This window comes from Plecotus auritus, assembly GCF_963455305.1.
Source record: "Plecotus auritus genome assembly, chromosome: 3".
NCBI lineage: Eukaryota > Metazoa > Chordata > Mammalia > Chiroptera > Vespertilionidae > Plecotus > Plecotus auritus.
The window spans coordinates 178,333,476-178,350,687 of record NC_137772.1 but is presented as its reverse complement, the minus strand read 5'-3'; the positions used below and the strand labels follow the sequence as shown (position 1 = coordinate 178,350,687).

General features: G+C 59.8%; 1 protein-coding gene across 1 annotated transcript in view; it reads right to left on the bottom strand.

Annotated features, from left to right (window-relative positions):
* Positions 1–401: 401 nt before the first annotated feature.
* Positions 402–17,212, bottom strand: part of COL2A1 (collagen type II alpha 1 chain) — a 30,524-nt gene continuing 13,713 nt past the window's right edge. The window contains exons 17-54 of the mRNA XM_080659162.1: positions 16,678–16,722; positions 16,181–16,234; positions 14,609–14,707; positions 14,275–14,319; positions 14,083–14,181; positions 13,856–13,909; positions 13,369–13,476; positions 12,933–12,986; positions 12,749–12,847; positions 12,571–12,624; positions 12,035–12,133; positions 11,595–11,648; positions 11,180–11,233; positions 10,809–10,862; positions 10,564–10,617; positions 10,299–10,343; positions 10,013–10,111; positions 9,695–9,802; positions 9,313–9,366; positions 8,981–9,034; positions 8,577–8,630; positions 8,122–8,175; positions 7,718–7,825; positions 7,094–7,147; positions 6,606–6,659; positions 5,738–5,899; positions 5,393–5,500; positions 5,133–5,240; positions 4,821–4,874; positions 4,544–4,651; positions 4,385–4,438; positions 4,146–4,253; positions 3,826–3,879; positions 3,326–3,433; positions 2,707–2,995; positions 2,093–2,280; positions 1,542–1,784; positions 402–985 (exon numbers count right to left, since the gene is read on the bottom strand). Coding sequence (XP_080515288.1) covers positions 839–985; positions 1,542–1,784; positions 2,093–2,280; positions 2,707–2,995; positions 3,326–3,433; positions 3,826–3,879; positions 4,146–4,253; positions 4,385–4,438; positions 4,544–4,651; positions 4,821–4,874; positions 5,133–5,240; positions 5,393–5,500; positions 5,738–5,899; positions 6,606–6,659; positions 7,094–7,147; positions 7,718–7,825; positions 8,122–8,175; positions 8,577–8,630; positions 8,981–9,034; positions 9,313–9,366; positions 9,695–9,802; positions 10,013–10,111; positions 10,299–10,343; positions 10,564–10,617; positions 10,809–10,862; positions 11,180–11,233; positions 11,595–11,648; positions 12,035–12,133; positions 12,571–12,624; positions 12,749–12,847; positions 12,933–12,986; positions 13,369–13,476; positions 13,856–13,909; positions 14,083–14,181; positions 14,275–14,319; positions 14,609–14,707; positions 16,181–16,234; positions 16,678–16,722 — 3,441 coding nt within the window. The 3' untranslated portion in view covers positions 402–838. The remainder of the gene's footprint in view (positions 986–1,541; positions 1,785–2,092; positions 2,281–2,706; positions 2,996–3,325; positions 3,434–3,825; positions 3,880–4,145; positions 4,254–4,384; positions 4,439–4,543; positions 4,652–4,820; positions 4,875–5,132; positions 5,241–5,392; positions 5,501–5,737; positions 5,900–6,605; positions 6,660–7,093; positions 7,148–7,717; positions 7,826–8,121; positions 8,176–8,576; positions 8,631–8,980; positions 9,035–9,312; positions 9,367–9,694; positions 9,803–10,012; positions 10,112–10,298; positions 10,344–10,563; positions 10,618–10,808; positions 10,863–11,179; positions 11,234–11,594; positions 11,649–12,034; positions 12,134–12,570; positions 12,625–12,748; positions 12,848–12,932; positions 12,987–13,368; positions 13,477–13,855; positions 13,910–14,082; positions 14,182–14,274; positions 14,320–14,608; positions 14,708–16,180; positions 16,235–16,677; positions 16,723–17,212) is intronic.

The following is a 17,212-nucleotide window of genomic DNA, read 5'->3' as shown; positions in this document are numbered from 1 at the left end:
CCTTCCCCACTCTCCACACCCCCTCCTCCCTCAGGAGCATCTTCAACCTCGCCCACCCAGCAAGATGTAGCCCACACGTTGTCCCATCCTCTGAGCTTGGAGCTTCTCTTGCACTAATCTACCCAGAGTCCTGTGCCATGTTTACTGTCATCCCTCCTTTGTCCTTCCCTTCCCAAATCTTAGTCTCTAGCCCCAGTTTACCCCTGGGTTCCACACAATGCCAATGTTTACAAAAAGAGGCAAGTCTGTGTTCATTTGAGGTCACTGAACCAGGCAGTGTGGCCTCAATGCCCTCCCTTTGGTTGAAAAGTCAACAAAAGAAAGCCTTCGGATGGCCATCTGGTCACGCCTACAGAACCAAGACTAATGGAAAATAAAGAACAAAGCTCGAGTCCATATATACTTTCCAATAATTTTTTTGTTTTTAATATCAATCGATGTTTTAAAAAATACAGAGGTGTTTGACACAGAATAGCACCATTGTGTAGGACACACAGTTCCTGCGCCCGGCACCTGAAGTGGGTCTTCTTGCCTGGGCTGGGGGGGCAGTCACTCAGGGGGCGTTTGACTCTCACCAGTTAGTTTCCTGCCTCTGCTTTGACCCAAAGGTCTTACAGGAAGACAATAAATAAATAGAACACCAAGATTTTATTTTGCAGTCTGCCCAGTTCAGGTCTCTTAGAAAGAGAGGGGAGAAAATCCAAACTGTGAAAGGGTGGGATGAATGGACATCAGGTCAGGTCGGCCATTCAGTGCAGAGTCCTAGAGTGACTGGGATTGGAAAGTACTTGGGTCCTTTGGGTTTGCAATGGATTGTGTTGTTTCTGGGTTCGGGTTTTTACAAGAAGCAGACAGGCCCTATGTCCACACCAAATTCCTGCTCGGGCCCTCCTATGTCCATGGGTGCAATGTCAATGATGGGGAGGCGTGAGGTCTTCTGTGACCGGTACTCGATCATAGTCTTGCCCCACTTACCGGTGTGTTTCTGGAGAAGAAAAAAGAGAGGAGAGACTATTCAGTGATACCTTGAAACCCAATGCCAGCTGCCCAGGACCCCAACACTAAGCATTGCAGAACACAAAGTGAAAAACACATGTGGTGCTCTTAGACCTCTTCTTGGCTGGCCAGAACCCTCTCCACCTCTACTCCTGTCCTTCCCAGCAGGGCCTCCCTTCTCCTCCTTCCCATCCCCACAGTGAGCTCCCCACCTGTGACCCCCTTGTCATTCCATCTCATAGCCCATAAACATTACAGGAATCTTCCTACAAGAGTCTTTGGTAAACATTACAGGAATCTTTCTACAAGAGTCTTTGGACACACTGGGTAAGGTCTTATTTCCCCTGAGCCAAGGAGAACAGCATACACCTCTCCCTCACCTGTCACTCTGCATGTCTTCTCTACATGGCCCCTCACACACACCTCTGATGAGTCCATCACTTTAGAACCACAACAACTGCTGGGGGGCAACCCTCCGCCCGCTCTAGCCTGACCCCTGGACCCCAGGCAGGTCACGTCTCTGACAGTTCCAGCAGCCGACTCACCGTGCAGCCATCCTTCAGGACCGTATACGTGAACCTGCTGTTGCCCTCAGCCCGGATCTCCACATCATTGGAACCCTGGATGAGGAGGGCCTTCTTGAGGTTGCCAGCTGCTTCATCCAGGTAGGCAATGCTGTTCTTGCAGTGGTAAGTGATGTTCTGGGAGCCTTCAGTGGACAGCAGGCGCAGGAAGGTCATCTGGACGTTGGCAGTGTTGGGAGCCAGGTTGTCATCACCATAGCTGAACTGTTAGGGCAGAGAGCAGTGGTTTGAGGCCTGGGAGTGACATTCAATGGGACCAGGGGCGCCAGGGCCCAGGGTTCAGAGGAGCTGAAGGGGGTTGGGGAAGCAGGTCAAGGGAGGATGGTTTTGCTTCCAGGGTGTAGAGCAAGCCTCCAAAGACCTCTTCCTCCACCTCTAAATGGGAGAAAATACTATTCCTCCCCTTTCCTTCCTTGTAGGCCCCAAAGAAAACTGGTGAGAATGTGGGCGAGGTGCTAAAAACTTCCAGGGAGAGAGAAGAGCTCTCTGGCCAAGAGCAACCAGGCACTCACATGGAAGCCACCATTGATGGTTTCTCCAAACCAGATATGTTTCTTGTCTTTGCTCTTGCTGCTCCACCAGTTCTTCTTGGGAACGTTCGCTGGGTTGGGGTAGACGCAGGTCTCGCCAGTCTCCATGTTGCAGAAAACCTTCATGGCGTCCAAGGTGCAGCCCTGGTTGGGGTCGATCCAGTAGTCTCCTGCAGGGGAGGAGGTGACACCCCTTCAGGGCTCAGAGAGGCATAGACGCACCCTCCCAAGAGGCTCAAAGACAGAAGGTATACCAGGGAGAAAGGGTCAGGGTGTGAGGGCCACATGTGGCCCAAGGCAGGGGGGACAGAGGGATCAAGGGAAGGGGCCTGAATGGGAAAGTCAGTGCTAAATGGGGCCGTGAGCAGCAGGGCAGGTGGAGTCTGCCTGGAGGATGGAACTCTACCAGGCAGCCATGGCAGGACAGGAGCCAGGGCTTCAGTTCCTCTGCTGTGAAATGGGAGAGCAACTGTCTGCCAGAACCTTCCAGGCCCACCTCTGCCCTGCACTAAGAGGTGCCTCCTCCCTGACTCTGAAGGGGCCAAGCCCAATGGCTGCCCTCCTCCCTGGGGCAAGGTCCTGCCCTCCAGGCTCACCGCTCTTCCATTCTGGGTGGCAGAGTTTCAGGTCCCGGCAGGTGCGAGCGGGGTTCTTGCGGGAGCCCTCGGGGCTGCGGATGCTCTCAATCTGGTTGTTGAGGGACTTGAGCGTGGCATCCACCTCCGCGTCATGCTGCCTCAGATTGCCGGCTGCCTGATCGGCCCGCATGTACTGCATGGGGTCGGGGCCTTTCTCTCTCCCGCCTAAGCCGGCGAAGGCTGACATGTCAATGCCAGGGCCAGGGGGACCTGGAGGGCCAGGGGGTCCAGGATTTCCAGGAGGACCCTGCATCAGAAAATGGAGAAGTCAGCCTGGAATGTGGGGAGGTGCCTTCCTGTGTCCATCCTACCTGCCAAAAGGCACTAGAGTGTTTTCTTCTCAGTCCCAGGGGTGGGGGAAGGGTGAGCAGGCCAGGACCAAGAAAACTATAGCACCTTCCCTATTTCCTCATTAGTCCCTCTCTTCTGTTTCCCAACACCAATCGTGGGAGCCTCCAGGGAGAGCCCGGGATAAAGGGTGCCATCACCATTAGCTGCAGGCTGCTGCCCCAAAAAGCTCAAGTCTCTGGGATGCTGGGGACATGCCAGGCAGCAGGGAAGGAGTCGGGGCACTTACAGCGGGGCCTGTTTCGCCAGAACGTCCACGGGGACCAGGAGGTCCAATGGGGCCAGGAATTCCATTAGAGCCATCTTTGCCAGAGGGACCGACGGGGCCAGGAGGACCCTGCAGGCCAGGGAGAGAGGCAGGGAGAGAACAGACATCAGCAGACGGACGGTCGGGAGTAGCTGGGGCCGGTTACGTGACCGTCCTGAGCACTGGCCACTCTGTCCCAATCTCCGCATTTCTCAGTCACAGACCCCAAACTGGTTTCACGCTCCCCTGCCTTCCTAAGCTCCTTTGTAATTCCTCTTCCTGGGAGCTCCTTGCATGCTCATCCTACCTGTGATCGCAGGTGCTTTCCTGGCCACAGTCACATTGAGCTGGTCCTCCCTCCGCTGCAGAGTGAGCCGCTGAGCACAAGGCTTCCCCAGGAGCAGCCACACTTCCCTCCCACTTGGACGCTTGGCCAGCGCCCTGGCCCCACCCTGAGGAAAGGTTCACTCCATCCCACTTACTCTAGGGCCAGAAGGACCAGCAGGACCAGAAGCACCTTGGTCTCCAGAAGGACCCTGTGCAGAAGGAAGAGGCAAAGGTCAGAGGTCAGCACAGACAGGGCCCCATCTTCCAGGATGGGGGGGCTTGAATACATATATCATGGAGTTGGAGGAATAGGTATGTGCCCTACCCTATTCCCATCCCACTTGCTCCTCCCTTCAACCCTGGGAAGTCCTGGAAATTTCTTAGGCTGATACCACGTCTTAGCAGTTTGGGAAACTCAAGTGGGCTCTGAGCAGTGGGAGGCCTTGGGGAGCCGAGCACAGGCAGCAATACTCACAGGAGGGCCGGGAAGACCCTGCAGACCAGTGAAGCCACGGTGTCCCTTCAGTCCCCTCTCGCCAGCCTCTCCAGTCTCTCCTTTGTCACCTCGGGGGCCTTGAGGGCCCTGGGAACAAGACAGACACAGGTTGGGTCAGGTCTGGCTGGCCTCACCTGAGCCATGACTCCAGGATCCCAGAGCACCCGCTGCCGCCCCCAGCCTGCCCCTGTCCGGGACTCATTCATTCAAATGCTCACTGGGATTCCACGGGCTCCAGCGGGTCCTGCGGGGCCCATGGGGCCTTGTGCACCCTGTGAGGAGAGGGTGGGAGCAGCGTCAGAGCCAGGCGGGGTCAGGGCCGGCCTCCTCTGCGTCTGCCATCAGGCTGGGCTGGGCTAGGCTCCCATGGTACTCACCGCTTCTCCTCGGTCTCCCTGCTTGCCAGTTGGGCCAGCGGGGCCGGGAGAGCCAGGGGGCCCAGGGGCTCCAGGAGCACCCAGGGGACCAGTTTCACCACGATCTCCCTGTCAGGAGAGAGGTCTCAGGCTCACAGAAGAATGTTCCAAAAGAGGCAAGGAAAGAAGGTACTTCCAGACTGACACAAAACTCGGACCCCAGCCCACTCCTCCAGCTGACCTATTAGGCCCAGCGGACTGTCCTCCAGGTCCCACTGCCCACAGAGACCCCAGATACCTTGACTCCAGCTGCACCATCTCTGCCAGGGGGGCCGTCAGCGCCAGGGCTTCCCTAGGCAAAGGGAAACGATGCCGTTAGAGCTGCCCCTGCCCATCTCCCACTCTGCTCCTCTCAGAGCCCCAGGTGGCTCTGTCCAACTGCGGCTTTGGAGCCAAAGCTTTCCCACAGAGCTCCTCCTGTCTCTCTCCCCGAGCGCCCAATTCTAAGTCTCCTCTCTCCATCACGACCTTCCCATGGCACCCGGTGCTTGAGCCTCTCAACCCCGGCCCATCCTGTTACCCCTTCTCCGTGGTGGGACCCACCACTCACCTCTCGTCCGGGTTCACCAGCAGGACCAGTCAGGCCAGGGGGACCCACGGGGCCTGGGGGACCTCGGTCTCCAGATGCACCAGGAGCTCCCTGCTTGCCAGGCTCGCCCTGAAGGGACAATGACAATAAGGGTGAGCGTGGCCTCTAGTGTCCCTGCCCCAGGGAAAGGGCTGATGAAGGGACACCCAGTGCTCTGAGTGAAGAGCGTCCAGCCTGAGGCTGGCCCCCCTCACCCAGAGGAAGGGGCACCCCTCACTCACCGATGGGCCGGGCAGGCCAGGGAATCCTCTCTCACCACGCTGTCCGGGCAGACCAACGATGCCCCTCTGACCAGCCAGACCCTGGGGACCTGGAGGACCGTCGGGACCCTAAGAGGAAAGGTGAGAGATGAGAACTTGAGGAGGGCACAGAGCGGCCCAGCCACCCAGCCAGCTGGCTGCCAACTCTGCAGGGAGCAGCACTCTTCCTGCCCTGGAAGTAAACGTCTCTGCTCTGCTCCCCTCCCCGCACCCCACTCCCCTGCTGCCCTCCCCCTGCCCCCTGCTCTGAGCGCAAAAGCCTCTCATCCCTGGGCCAGCCCCGGCCTGGCCTGACGAGGGACTTACAGAGGGACCGTCATCTCCAGGCTCTCCCTTCTCGCCAGGGGCTCCGGCAGGACCTTGGAGGCCGGGGTCACCAGCTCGGCCGGGGGGGCCACTGTCTCCTCGAGCACCTTTGGGACCATCTTTTCCAGAAGGACCAGGGGGACCAGGGGGTCCAGGGTTGCCCTAGAAGGAGCAAATGCAGAAAGTGAGGACTCAACTCACTTGCCCGTTGGGGCTGCAAAGCCACCGTGGCCCCAAGGACAGCAGTTCCCCTGGGAAGGGCAGCTTGACCCCCCCCACCCCCACCCCAGTCTCTCTCTTCGATCGTCTCTCCCACATGACAGTTCCGGGCAGCCAGCCCTGGCTTCTCCAGCCCCTGCATGCTTGGCTTTTTCTAATCTACTTGGAGTCCCTCCTGCCTCCTTCCCTTTGGCCTGAATTCCCCCATCCACCTCACCCCCATTCCTCAAGGAAGGAACAACCCCAGTTCCTCTGCCCCCAAGCCTGTGCACCCGCTCCCCCTGCTCTTCTGTGTTGCTGGTGAGCTGGATGCTTTTCCTGATCTCTCCTCCCTCCACTGCAAACCCCTCAGGGCAAGATGTGTGACCTGTACGGGCGGTGTACGGAGCACGCACAAGAAAGGCGTGTCTGTTACGGAGGCAGTTGTGCCAGCCGCATCCTGCCCACCAAGCCAGAGTTTGAGGGTTCGAGCCCCAGCCAGCTGAGAAGGTTGCCCGTGACCAACAAAGGGGTCACCCCTGTTCCCCTTACGCATCCCAGGAGAGGAAATGGGCACGGGGTGAGGCCCTGTCAGGACTGGGCAAGACGGGGCAGCCCCTGCCTGTGCCTCACGTGCCCGGAATAAGGAACCAATCAGGAGAGCACTTACGTTGGAGCCTGGGGGTCCGACACGGCCAGCAGCTCCGGGGAATCCGGTGGCTCCCTATGTGAAAAGAGGAGAGCCCCTGAATCCCTTGGCCCCTCGGTCCCTCGGGAGCTCCAAGAATTTAATGTAGGGGGTCCGAGAGGCCGGTGTGGAAAGGGCAAGAGTTGCCAGAGGGGAAAGGGCCTTGTTGGGCAGCTGTAGCTTCTCTGCCTCGGGCTCCTGCAGGGGTGCAGCGGGGGCACTCAGCACCCAGGGCTGTCTCCCAGAATCCCTGCGCCCCAGCAGAGAGGGGCGCCCTCCCTCGGGATGGGCTCAGACTGGGGCAGGAGCAGGACTGAGGAGGGAGGAGGGGGTGAATCCCAGAACACCACAGTGGAGCCTCTGCGGCCAGGTCTTTGTGAGGCCAGGGGTGCGGGTGTGAGAGAAGCTGCTGCCCCCACAGCACCCTCCCCCCACACCTGGGTCAGGGAGGGAGTGGGGGCCTCACTCACCGGGGGGCCTTGAGCACCTCGGGCTCCTTTAGGGCCAGTCACACCAGTAGGACCCTGGGAGAGAAGGAGGGAGAGAGAGTGAGGCCTGCTTGCCCCGGGGAGGGCCTGTCTGAGCCCCAACAGTGGACTCCTGAGGGCTGATTTCAAAGATGCAGCTTTCTTGGCACTAAACTCCCAGCTCAGAGAAGCTGTCACAGGCGGGCCTGCCTCCCCGGCTACCTACATCTCAGGGAGGAGCAGCCCATCAGGCATTCACAGAGCCAGTCACCTCTCCCCGTCACCCCTCTCACCTCAGGAGGCTGGCTGCTCTGTCCAGGGCTCTGCACCCTCAGGGAGACGGAGCTGCACTCTGTCCACCCCCCAGCCCCACCACACACCCCACACCCAGGAAAATAAAAGCCAATTCAGCTACTTGAGCCTTTATCCCTAAGTACGAACTCCTCTCCCCCGCAGCCTTTCCCTCCTGGGACGCAGCAGCAGGCTCCACAGTCTGCTGGGGGGAGGCCCTAAACTCAGGTGGGGCATCCCCAGCCTCCCAGCCGTTCTCCGCCTGTCCGCCTGTCCGCCTGTCCGCCTCCCCCTGCCCGGTGGGAACAGTTCCTGGGGGCGCTCGGCACAGCTCACCTGAGGCCCAGGAGCTCCAGAGGGGCCCTGCGGCCCTGGGGCACCAGCGTCACCTTTCTGGCCAGCCTCTCCTTGCTCACCCTTGGCGCCTGGCTGGCCATCAGCACCCTGTCCCAGGAAGGAGGAAGCAGTGCGTGAGGGGCAAGCCAAATATTTGTGGTTCTTCCAAAAGGGCCAGAGACTCTGAGCGAGTATGTGTGCGTGTGTCTTCCACCCGGGCCTGAAAGTTGGGTCTGAGGATTGTTGCACCCGTGTGGAGATGTAACAGGAGAGGAGGGACGAGACCATTTCTTTCTTGTTTAAACTGCCCCTCCCTCCCCACAGGCTGCGAGGTGCCCTCAGGTCCCCGATGTGGAGCTGTCTGAGTGGAGGGGCTGGCAGGAAGGGTCCATAGGGGCACTTACAGGAGGACCAGCGAATCCAGCGGGTCCGGGAGGTCCGGTCTCTCCACGTTCACCCTGTGAGAGAGGGGGCCGAGGTGGGTAAGGCCCCACTGCCTGCCTGCTCTGTTCCCTCCTGCGAGCCCAGAGCCCCTTTGGGCCCAGCCCAGCCTCCTGCACTGTAACCGCCAGAGAGAAGGCATCTGAAAGTAGCTTCAGGAGGCTCCGTCCTCAATAAAGGGACCCAGGCGGAGAGCCTCTCTTGGTCCGAGGACCTAGTGACTCAAAAGCCCTCCACCCTGATCGCATCTTGGGGGTGACATGCCTCCTCCCTTCATTTCTCATCTCTCCTCCCACCCCCAGGCCCAAAGGGCAGGGAGGGGCAGTGCCAGGGCTTGCAGGGCCAGGCTAAGGCAGAGCTGGTGCTCTTGCTCCCAGAGGCCTGGGGACAGAGACAGGCTCAGGGGGCAGGTACTCACCGGGGCACCTCGAGCACCAGCGGTTCCCGCAGGACCAGGGGGGCCAACTTCTCCCTAAGGGTGGAAGGGGGAGAGGTCAGAGGGGGGCCCTTTGAGAGCAAATTGCATCCAGGAAGTCCTGAGGATGGACAGGGGCTCTGGGTTCCCCCTCCCCACAGTCTTTCTCCTGTTGCTTCAGCCACCACACCTGTGCATCTTCAGGGCCCTCGCTGGGTGCATTTCCCCCCCAGTCCCTCTCCACTCCACAGGGCACACGGCCAGTGACTTTGCTTCTAAGACCCACATCCTTTACTCCTCCCAGCCCCTGGTGGGCAGGAGGGTGGCAACTGATGGGTGAGGAGAAGAAATGACAGTCCTTGGCAAGATATGAGAAGGCTCGATGGGGGAAGGGAGCCAGGACTCACCTTCTCACCGTTGGCACCAGCCGGACCAGGGGGGCCAATGGGACCTGTCAGACCCTGGGGAGAGAAAAGGCAGAGGTGAGGAAGGCAGGGAGAGGTGGTCTGGGACGTGGAGCCCAACAGGGACTCTGGGACCCCACACCTGATGGCCCCAGAACTCCCTCTCACCCTGTGGCTCCCAGTTTTGACAGGAAGTCCCGGTGGTTGCCCAGCCCAGACAGCTGAGATAGGACAAGGGACTGCACATATACATGGCCCCTCATCCCCGCGTGCAGGGCTGGGGACCTATAGGGTCCCCTGCATCTGTCCCCACCCAGCCCCCAGCATTCACTTACTCGTCCACCATCCTTCCCAGGGGCTCCCTCTGGGCCTTTCTCGCCAACATCACCCTGTGGGATAGAGAAAACGGGCCACCTCAGGGGTCAGGGGTCATTCCAAGAAGCCCTTTGCCAGCTCAGTGTCACCCTGAATGGGGCTCCAGGGAGAGCTCAGACTCTGGCCAAGAGGGATTTGCTGGGGCCTAAGGGTGAGTGACAGGAGTGAGATGGAGGGAAGGGTGGGGGGAGGATGTCACTAAAAGGCACACAGAGACTTTGGAGGGGGGGTTTCCAAGTCCCTCAAGACAGGTAGCTGGGAACCTCACCCCTGGGTTCTGTGGGACAGGGAGTGAGTGTGGGGGCCACGGAGCATGGATTTGGGGGAGGCACTGGTACTTACCCTGTCTCCCTTGGGCCCAGAAATACCAGCTGCTCCCCTCTCACCGGGCATGCCCTGAAGACCTGGAGGGCCCTGAGCCCCAGGGGGGCCAGCCGGGCCAGATGCACCCTAGGGGGAGGGGGAGAGAAGGAGTGTGTGGTGGGCAGCGCCTCCCCCGGGACCCCAGTGCCCAGATGCCCCTTTCCTTCTCTTCTTCCTCTGCCCAGACCTCCTTTCTCCTTCATCTCCCACTCCTCCCTCCCTCCCTTCCTCTTCCACCCTCAGCAGGCCTCCCAGGCCAGCCCAGAGGACCCTGCGGGCAGGACCAGCCTCACTTACTTTGGGACCATCAGTGCCGGGAGTGCCGGGGAGGCCACGGGCTCCCTGGAGGCCCTGGGCACCAGGAGAGCCACGTTCACCTGGGAAACCTCGTTCACCCTGTGACAGAGACACCAAGGAGCAATTAGGCAAAAGAGATGGGGTGGAGGCCCAGGAGAAGCAGGGAAGTGGGGAGCAGAGGGGGAGCCCAGAACTCCAGGCAGCTGTACTGCTGGGAGGCCTCGCAGGCTGCACAGGGAGAGGCAGGCCCAAGGATGCCATCAGGAGTGGTCAGCAGGACACTCACTCTGGGACCCACGAGGCCGGGGGCTCCAGCTTCGCCAGGAACGCCCTGCAGAACAAGAAGGGTGGTTGAAAGCCTGGAAACTTTTATGTCCGAGTCCTGGCTGAGCATCCCACCCCTGAGCTCAGACTGTCATCTCAGAGCTCGATGTGGCCCCAGATATCCCGGGCCTCAGGGGCTCCTCGTGCCCGCCTGCCCTTGTCTCTTGGACATCAGAAGAGATCTGCCCATCTGAACAGGTTGCAGATTTGAAGAGCCCCAGACTCACCTGGTCACCTGGTTTTCCACCTTCACCTGGGGGACCGGGAGGGCCAGGAAGTCCCTAGAAGCCAAGGTGACAAGCATTAGCAAAGGGGCCAGTTTGCTGCCCACATCCTTCCGGGAGGCCCTGCAGGGAAACCTCATTTCCCTGGTCCCCTTGAGTGGGTGGGCCTCCATCCCCGGGGCCTGCTGCTGCCCACTGAGCTCTGGTGTGGAGGGGGACTGCAGAGAAAGCCTGGTTCAGCTGCCTACCTGGAAGCCAGATGGTCCCGGAGCACCCTGCTCGCCTCGTTCACCTGAAGGTCCCTATGGAGGAAACAGCGATGAGCTGAGCCAGCGCTCCCGAGTTCTGAGAGCCTCAGCTAGCGCCCTGGGGCCGCCATGGGAGGGCAAGACAGACTCCTTCCTGCACAGCGCAGGCAAGGTGTGCTGCCTGTAGGCCTCGCTGTTCCCAAGGACAACCAGGGTGGGGTCCACACTGCCTCCTCAGGGTGGGATACCCCACCTCGGCTCAGGGTTAGCCCAGATCCACATCTGTCAGTTCCATTACTGAGTGGCCTGAGGTTCCCTGCCTCCCCGCCGCCATCCCACAGGGCCACCTGAATAGCTGGGCAGGTACTTACAGCGGGTCCAGGGGGGCCTGCAGCACCTGTCTCACCATCCTTGCCAGGAAGACCCTAGAGGAGAGAGAAGGGTGATGTGATGACACGCTCCTTCAGTTCCACAGACCCCAGCCCTGGACAGGTACAGTGTGGCCCAGAGTTTCCACCCTCCACTATCCCACACCTGGAACCCTGTGTCCACCTTTTCCCTCCCCTCCTTCCCTGGCCCCTCCTGTTCCCTCAGTCTGTCTCCCTGGGCTGCTGACTGACAGCAACCAGAAGTCCCCCTGTGGGGACTCCCAAAGGGCCCAGAGCAGATGGGCTCGGCCACAGGAAGGCCCCTGCTCATGAGGGGTCCCAGGAGCATGCCGAAGGGATCCTCTCCCTCATGGGTGTTCAGCCAACACCAAGGCAGGGCACTGGGGCAGGTACTCACTCTCAGACCAGGAGCACCGGGCAGTCCTTTCTCACCAGCTTTCCCAGGCTCGCCCTGGAGGAGCAAACGCGGGGCTGTGAGGTGGAGGGCTTGGGTGGGAGTGGAGGGGAGAGCAGGCTGCGGAGCCTGGGGCTTGGGGCCCGATGGACAGCAAAGGCTAGAGCCGAGAATCAAGCAGCTTCTCTTACACCCAGAGGCATGAACTGCGAGCACTGCCCATGGAGCGATGCCATGGCTGAGCAGTCTCAGGGCTTGAGGAGCCCTGGGTGTGCCCGGGTGGCATGCACTCCTGCAGGCCATGAAGGCCCCAGCTGCCTGAGGCACCAGGGACCCTGCTCAGCCCTGCCCTTCAGTTAACTCTATTCAGGAGCCAGCCCTCTCTCCCCAGGGAGGGAGGGAGCACCACGTGGAAGGAAACGGAAGGGCAGATTGTTACTTACATTGGCACCTTTGGGGCCAGGGAAACCCATGACACCAGGCTGCCCACGAGCCCCCTGAGGACCTGGAGGCCCAGGGCGACCGTCTTCACCAGGGGCTCCCTGAAAGAGAGGACACCGTTCTCAGAACAGACACATTCCTCCATCCAACACTACTAAGTGCCTACTGTGTAGCAGGCCCAGGACTAGGCACCAGCCAGACATAACATGTGGGATTGACCGAGGTTGCGACCAGCAGCCCACACCACGCAGTGGATCCCTCGGTGACAAGGCCCTGTTTAGCTTAGAAGTTTTGTGTCTGAAAGTGCATACCAGGCTTTGTCCTCCCTCAAGGAGTGGCCCACGTGCACAAGGGGGTGACATTTCCAGAGCTCACAGACACTGCACAGGCCACACCTGACCCCAGTACCTACCTACCGTCTGCCCCCTCCCCAATTCTCAAAATCCACAGGCTGCTCCCACCCAAACTCCTGCCTCTCTTCCCACCTGCTTCCCCGGGGATACCCCACCCCTCCCAACACACCCGATGATGGACTTACAGAAGGACCAACTTTGCCTTGAGGACCAGCATCACCAGGACGGCCAGTGAGACCCTTTGTTTAGGAGAGAGAGGAAGGTGGGTGTCAGAGCAGGTCCCGGGACCTCCCCATCCTGGCAGCACCAGGTTGAAGGGAACACGTGGGGAAGGGCCGACGGCAAAAGCAGCTCAGTACTTACCCGAGCTCCAGGAAGGCCAGGCTCTCCGGGACGGCCAGGGTCACCGTTGGCTCCCTTGGGTCCAGCAAGGCCACTGGGCCCTCGCTCTCCAGGGGCTCCCTACGCAAGAGGAGGCAGGGCGTCAGCGGGAGGCCATTATACGAGGGATGCAGGAAGGGACCCCAGCCCTTCTTCCCTGACTCACCTTGGGACCGGCCAGACCATCTTGACCAGGGAAACCACGGTTGCCAGGAGCACCCTAGGAAGAAGTGGAGAGGAAAAGCAGTGAGTTGGATGGGCCCTGAACCACCGTGGCTGCAGAGAGACTAGCCAGGCTCCAGGGTCCATCCCTCCAACCACAGTTTCTATGGAGCAGTAGCTACAGTTTGCAAGATTCTGAAAGATTAATTTCTTGGGCCTATCTCCACCTGTCTGGGAAGGAGCTCAAACTATTTCATGTCATCCTGGGGTGGGGGACACAAAAAAGGAGAAAGGAGCCCTATCCCGAGGGCGGTGGGTAGAGGAAAGAGGGGCCTGATATTCAGAAGGTCACAGGACTCGGCGAGAACACAGAGCCACAAGGACTTGACTTCCCTCTCGGGTCACACCCCAGTGAAAGTGGGGACTCCTGGCCCACTTACTCTTTCTCCAGGGGGGCCGATGGGCCCAGCACCACCAGGCTCTCCACGGGCACCTCTTTTGCCTTCTTCACCAGCGGGACCAGGGGCTCCCTGGGGGCCTGCAGGGCCCTGAAAACCAACACAAAGGAGAAACAGGGTGAGCCCTCACCTGGCCCTGTGCAAGCACCGACCGGCGCATGAAGAAAGTGGCCGTGATCATTGTCTCAGGGCTGGGGGACTTGGGCCATAAAGGATCATGGTGGAAGAGCAGAAGTGGCCCAGGGGAGTCAGAGGGCGTACGTTCAAACTGTTCACAGTGGCCAAGTCAAAGACGAGAGCTGCAGCTGCAGCCCTGTTACATGCCCTCCTCTGGGCACAGCCTGAGAGCTCCCGGGTGAGGGGCGGGGCTACAGAGGTGGTGGGCAGTGGGTGGGGGGTGGCCCTGGGTCCCCCACCCCACCCCGAGAGCAGCAGTGTGGAAAGACAGGACTGATGGGCAGATACTCACAGTTTCTCCCTTGGGGCCTTGTTCGCCTTTGAAGCCAGCAATACCAGGCTCACCCTTGACAGAGAGAGAGGCAGGTTCACCCTGGGTTCTCCCCGTGGACCCTGCCCCCACCTCCAGAGACCCTTAAAGGTGCCCACCCAAGGACATCAGTGCGTGTGTGGGAAGGAGGGAGGGTGGGGTTTGATGCAGGGTGTCAGTGGGACTTGGGGTTCACTCCAGGCTCTTACCGTCTGACCTTTCGGGCCCAAAGGACCAGTTGCCCCTTGAGGGCCAGGAGGACCCCGGGGCCCAGGGAAGCCGGGAGCACCAGCAATGCCAGGAGCACCCTGTCAGTGTGAGGAGAAGAGAGAGGCATCAGGAGAGGATGTGAGGGGGGACCAACCCCACCTGAAGGAGCCAAGTCCAAAGGCAACACTCACAGCAGATCCTTTGGCTCCAGGAATTCCATCGGTTCCGGGGTTGCCCTGAAAAAGGGACGTGGTCACCACAAAATAATCAGCAAAGCACAAACCCCAGCCTTCCCAACCCTCCCAGGCCGCGGGTCCCTGGGCTGGGCCAGCAGCTGCCCTTTCCAGGCACTGTCCTGCTGATGCCGCAAGGATGGGACGGGGGCTGGAGGGAGACTGGTCGGTAGAGGTGGGGGTGGGGGACAAGCATCGGGTCAGAGTAAAGTTTCCCTCACAGCGAAGCACAGAGTCAAGTGTCAGGGCCACAGACCCCAGGCCCTTCAGGCCAAAGAGAGGCTGCACTTACAGAGGCACCAGCCGGCCCGGGGGACCCAGGAGTGCCAGGTTCACCGCGAGGACCTTGAGCGCCTTCAGGACCACGAGCACCAGTGGGACCAGCTTCACCCTGGGAGAGACGGAGGGATGGGATGAGAAGACAGGGCTCGCAGACCTCTCGAGGACCAGTGACAGTGTAGGACCAGCTGTAGGCCTGCACTAAAAAGCTGAGCCAGCCATGTGCATCCACCCTGCGCGTGAGCACGTGGGGCCACCCGACTGAGCTCTCTGGCCCGGTGACTTCCTCCCCCTGCCTCCTTCTCCATCTCCCCTGGAATCTGTGAACCACCAGAAGCAAATGCACAGTTACATGCTACAGCAATGGGTGCCGTGGGGGTCCCATCAGCACCCATGGGAAAGCCTGTGCCGGGGGTCCCGCCATCCCAGTGTGGGGAATGACGGACGCAGGGCTGAGACTGGCAGGTACCTCTATCTCCCCCTCCACCTATTTTTCTCGGTTACTGAGAGGATGGAGGCCCTGGGCCACGGCAGCTGAGGGCACTGCTCCACTGGTACTGGCTGATGTGAGGACACGGCTCGCTACCCCAGGCTCGGGGCCGGCCATTAGAATTGAGCCAGAATGCCAGGGCCAATGCGAGCTAGGACAGCGCCCACTCTGCTCTTCCCTGCTGTGACTATGGTCCAGTTCTCCCTGGCTTCTGGTAGTCCCCACCCCCAAAGTGGCTTCTGCTTTTACTTTCATTTTTTCCTCAAAGCTGCAGCTGGTGCGATCTGGGCCCTGGAAGGCAGTCCCTGGGGAGGGCTGCTGACCTGCAGGGAAGGCAGGGCCTCCTCGGGTTTCTTCTCAGAACATTCTTGCTCACTTTTGTAATTATTATTTTCTAAAAGTCAGGCCCCCTCACCTTCCGCTGTCCCTCTTCACAATGGGTCTCCTTCACTCGCTCCCAGGGCCTCAGACACTGTCTGGTTGCCATGGAAACCCCCAGGAGCTAAAAGCAACCTGATGCCAGTGACCACACGGAGGCTCCTTATTCATCTCCTGCCTGTGACAGGGAGAATTCCCAGGGACGTGTGCACTGGAATTCCTGCTGTGCCACAGGGGCCTTTCCCTGCGCTGGCTGGCCTTCCACTGGCCTCTATTAATCCTCGGAAGGACTCAATTCACAGGGCTCAGAAGAGCCAACCCCCGCCCCATGAAGCCGATGAAGCCGGGAGAGGGAAGCATGGAACCGGGTCCCAGCCCCTGTCCACGTCCCTCCAACTCTCTTCTGGGTCCAGAAACAGATGAGCTTTGCCTTCTTTCCTTCCATCCCTGGTCTTCTGCTCCCTCCCAGGTCCCCAGCATCTCTCCACCTTTCTTGGTCTTCCCCTCTCTGAAGCTGTAACTGTAGTATTTCCAGCTCCTTATCCTTCCATCTCACTCTCCCTTCTAGCTGGTGACTCTGCAAAACGCCCGGCTCTTTTCCTTGGAGAGCAGTGGCGGGGTGGGAGACATTCCTCAGAAGGGAAGGGGATTGTCCAGGAGGCAATCAGCAAAGGATGTGGGGAAAGGGGTTCCCAACTCAACCACCAGGGCACGCACCTTGGCACCGGGAGCCCCAGGGAAGCCAGGACCGCCAGCAGGACCCACGGGACCCTGGAGGAAGGAAGGGGGTAAGAGGTGAATCCCGTGTCTGGGCGGAATCTCTGCAGACCCCAGAGTGAGCGACCCCCACACTTCCCACTCCTTCCCACCTTTGTACTGACGTGGCTCTACATCCATTGTGGCTAAAAAGTCCCTGGATGAAAACTGTCCCCCCTGCCAAGTGTCCCCAGGCCTGGCTTCAGACGGCAAAGCAAGACTGGTGAGAAGCAGACAATCCTCCCAGCTCTTTCTCTAGCCCTCCTCAAAAAACTGTTGAGAAGGTCACTGAGAAAAGCAAACCATTTCTTTAAAGCTTGTTATCAACAAGCTCGAGCATCCTGCACCAATTCCTCCTCCTCCGGGAGAAGGCTGTGCTTACACCAAACAGCACTGAGACTCAGGGGGCTGCTGAAGGGGCCTCAAGACCACACCTGCCGAGGATGAAATGAACTCACCGGAGGCCCTGCAGGGCCTGGTTGACCGTCGTTGCCCCGGGCACCCTGTGAGCAAGGAGAAGGAAGCAGACATTGTGAGAAGTGCCACCTCAGTCCCTCCCTGCCCACAGCCCACCCACACAGACACTGGGGCCAACGCTGTGCCTGGGTGTCCCAGGGCTGAGCATGAGGCTTGCGAGTTACGATGTGAGAACCTCGGACAGAGGAGAGGCCTGGGCTGGGCATGAGCAAAGGGGAACTGTGGGACAGCCCCATGGGAGGGAGCAGCCTGGGCCCCCCTCCATGGTGGCTGCGTGAATGCTCGTTCTCAGTTTAAATAGAGCTTGGGTCATTGGCCAGCTGTGCCATTGTTTCTTTTGTTGTTGTTGTTGTTGTTGTTTAATCCTCACTCGAGGATATTTTTTCATTGATTTTCAGAGAGAGTGGAAGGGAGGGAGGAGAGAGAAACATCCATGAGAGAGAGACATATTGATTGGTGATTAGTTGCCTCCTGAATGGGCCCCAACTCGGCGGGGGAAGGAGGAGGGAATAAACC